Source organism: Martes martes, assembly GCF_963455335.1.
Source record: "Martes martes genome assembly, chromosome: 13".
Taxonomy (NCBI): domain Eukaryota; kingdom Metazoa; phylum Chordata; class Mammalia; order Carnivora; family Mustelidae; genus Martes; species Martes martes.
In genome coordinates, this window is record NC_137901.1 from 44,440,939 (window position 1) to 44,444,246 (window position 3,308).

At 38.0% G+C, this 3,308-nt stretch overlaps 1 protein-coding gene across 1 annotated transcript; it reads left to right on the forward strand.

Moving 5' to 3' along the window:
* Positions 1–2,103: 2,103 nt before the first annotated feature.
* Positions 2,104–2,328, forward strand: LOC308354614 (small nuclear ribonucleoprotein G-like; the record flags this gene model as incomplete). Its single annotated transcript, XM_080822182.1, has 1 exon — positions 2,104–2,328. The coding sequence occupies one exon, from the start codon at positions 2,104–2,106 to the stop codon at positions 2,326–2,328; it is 225 nt and encodes a 74-aa protein (XP_080678308.1).
* Positions 2,329–3,308: the final 980 nt, after the last annotated feature.

Consider the following 3,308-nt stretch of genomic DNA (forward strand, 5'->3'; position numbering starts at 1 on the left):
TTTTTCCTTTATAAATACCCTTTATTTATTGATTTCAACCTGCCTAAAAAGTCACTTGGACTTTTTTTACTCTTGTGGTGATTGTCCACACAAACGACTAAATACTAAAACTAAATAGCATCAAAACTCAAAACCACATTAACCAATTGAAAAAGGGTTGAGTCACATGAGTACAGAGGTGCCTTTTAATTTTATTAATACATTGATTTCCCATTATCTAAAATTACACACTTGTGTAAAACTATAAATCAGTTACAGTGCAACTTTCCAGGGCTCTTAAAATATATTTTGTTTCCTTGTCCCAATGGTGTATGTCCCTTTCACATAGTTTGATCCCATGAACCATGAAATCTCAGTCTCAATTATCAATCAAGACTTTAATTTAGTGAACCCCCAGCATCAGGAAGTTCACATTACCCAAAAGATGGCATTGAGAGTAGGCTATTCTTCCCCATATTCCATTTTAACACTTCTGTCTTACCAAAAAAAAGAAAAAGAAAAAAAAAAAAGACTTCTTTCATAAAGAATAGTGACAGAAGGAAATGGATCAAAGAGAATGAATAGAAACTCTGCAGGTCTAAATCTGAATTAGAAGTAGTCATATATGGGGCACGTGGGTGGCTCAGTGAGTTAAGCTTCTGCCTTGGGCTCAGGTCATGATCTCAGGGTCCTGGGATCGAGCCCCCGATCGCATCGGGCTCTCTGCTCAGCAGGGAGCCTGCTTCCTCCTCTCTCTATGCTTATCTCTCTGCCTACTTGTGATCGCTGTCTGTCAAATAAATAAATAAAATCTTTAAAAAAAAAAAAAAGAAATAGTCATATAAACTCAGTATACCCAAAAGGACTACAGAAAAACAAACAGATTTTTAAAAAAAACCTACAAGACAATTAGAAATATAAACACTGACTGGATATTTGATAGTATTAATGAATCAAGGCTAAATTTCTTAAGCATGATAATAACGTTATGATTGTGTTTCTAAGGTAGTCTATCTTTTAGAAAAGCACACCAAAAATACTTTCAAATGGAATTCTACGATGTCTGAGATTTTCTTAAATGTACTGCAGGGGTGGAAGAAGCAGATGTTGAATCTGGATGATGGACATAATGGGCATGAATGGTACTCATAGGTCTAGCTTCATAGATGATTCAAGGCCTTCAGTAGAAAATACTGGAGGAGAGTCAGATCTAACATGTCTTGTAGCTCGAGGGTATTTTTCTCCAGAGACCGCTTGTCACTTTTTCTTTCTTTTTTTTTTTTTTTTTTGCAAACTAAGATACTTAATTCTCTTCCCTTTCTTTTTTTTTTTTTTTTTGCCTTTTTTATTTGTTTGTTTGTTTAAAGTAGGCTCCAAAACACGAGGCTTGAACTCATGACTCTGAGATCAATATCTGAGCTGAGATTTAGAGCCAGAAGCTTCGGGATGCTTGGGTGGCTCTGTTCATTAAGCCGCAGCCTTCGGCTCAGGTCGTGATTCTGGGGTCCTGGGATTGAGTCCCACATCTGGCTCCTGGCTCAGCGGGGAGCCTGCTTCTCCCTCCCATTCTGCCTGCTGCGTTCCCTGCTTGTACTCTCCCTCTCTGTTAAATGAGTAAATAAAATCTTTAAAAAAAAAAATTGGAAGCTTCACTGACTGAGACACCCAGGTGCCCCGAATTCTCTTGCTTTTAAGTGCACTACCATAGGATCTCCTCCCACAAATTTACATCTTTCTCTAGCTCTTCTAGGGAGAAGAATTAGATGGAATGTGAATAAAGAGAGCCAACATAGCCAGAATTCAAAAGGAAGTCAAGTAGGCATGTCGTTTTCAGGGGGGAGCTAGTAGTCAAGCACCAGATTATTTCTTTATATTCTAAGAAACTTACTGTTTACTTCTGCTGTTTAACACTGGAAAAAACCCTTGACCACCTTACAGCCTAAGATCTCCCTAAGTCCTCTGTACATCTGGTAAAATGTCAGTTCCACAATCTCTAGTGTGCAAAAGGCAAGGGAACATGACCCTTGCTTTTCAGTGCCCTTCCAGAACTACCCACCCCAACTCCCTTGAGATACCAACAGTTAGCATTCATTAAGAAAAGTAAATGCTAGCCGAGTAGACACCATGAGCAAAGCTCACCCTCCCAAGTTGAAAAAAATTATGGAGAAGAAATTATCATTGAAATTAAATGGTGGCAGACATGTTCAAGGAATATTGCGGGGGTTCGATCCGTTTATGAATCTTGTGATAGATGAATGTGTGGAGATGGCAACTTGTGGGCAACAGAACAATACTGGAACAGTGGTAATGCAAGGAAATAGTATCATCATGTTAGAAGCCTTAGAATGAGTATAAACAATGGATGTGTTCATCAGAAGAATCAACTGCTTCCACATTTCCCCTCTCCATAGGACCTGTTTTACTACAATATAAAAATCAGGTCGTATGCATTTTCATATTGAACTTTTTTGTTAAATAAATTTTTATAATAGTCAAAAAAAAAAAAAGTAAATGCCAGAGTTAAGTTTCCTTAGTGCTAACTTCAGTCACTCTGGATGTAAATAATAAAAGAAATTATTATACATATATTATATACATATATATTATATTATATATATATTATACAAATATTATATATATTTTACATATAAACTAATGTTGATAATATTAAGTCCTTTTCCGCCAAATCCAATAGCTAGTGAGAAACAGAAGTCAGGATCCAAACCCAGATCTCACTCGGGCTATTCCAGGCTTGCTCTCAGCTGCGGAATGTCACCAGGAGGAATACATTCTTCTTTCCTCTTTAAATTCACAAGCACAAATCTCAGTGGGCAGTCAACTTTTCTGGGAAATCCTGCTACCTTATTTAGTTCATTCTTCCACTTTTCCGTAAAATGATTTCATTCCTTTTTCATTCTGCTTGAATGTCCAGCAACCAACTCCTTCCTGTCCCTTCCCTCGTGATTGTTGACTTTGCCTCATGCTTCTTTGGGAAGATAAAAGTCATCAGAAAAGAATTCGAGTGTCTTCCCAAAACAAATCTGGCAGCCTGCGCCTATCTCTGTCAATGCTCCCTGACCTCCATCTTGTTACTGAAGGAGACTTCTGTTCTGCATGGTATATTGTACACAAAGTCTCCTTCACCCATTCCCCCTTCTAGAGGATTTTGTCCTGAACAACTATTTCTCCCCTGCATTTCAGAGATTCTCCACCACTGCAGCCCATCATCAAAGAAGCATGCTATATTATCTACCATCTATAATAAATAAAATAACAACTTGCCCTTTACCACATCCCCCCCAGCGATGGCCCCATTTCTCTGTTCTCCT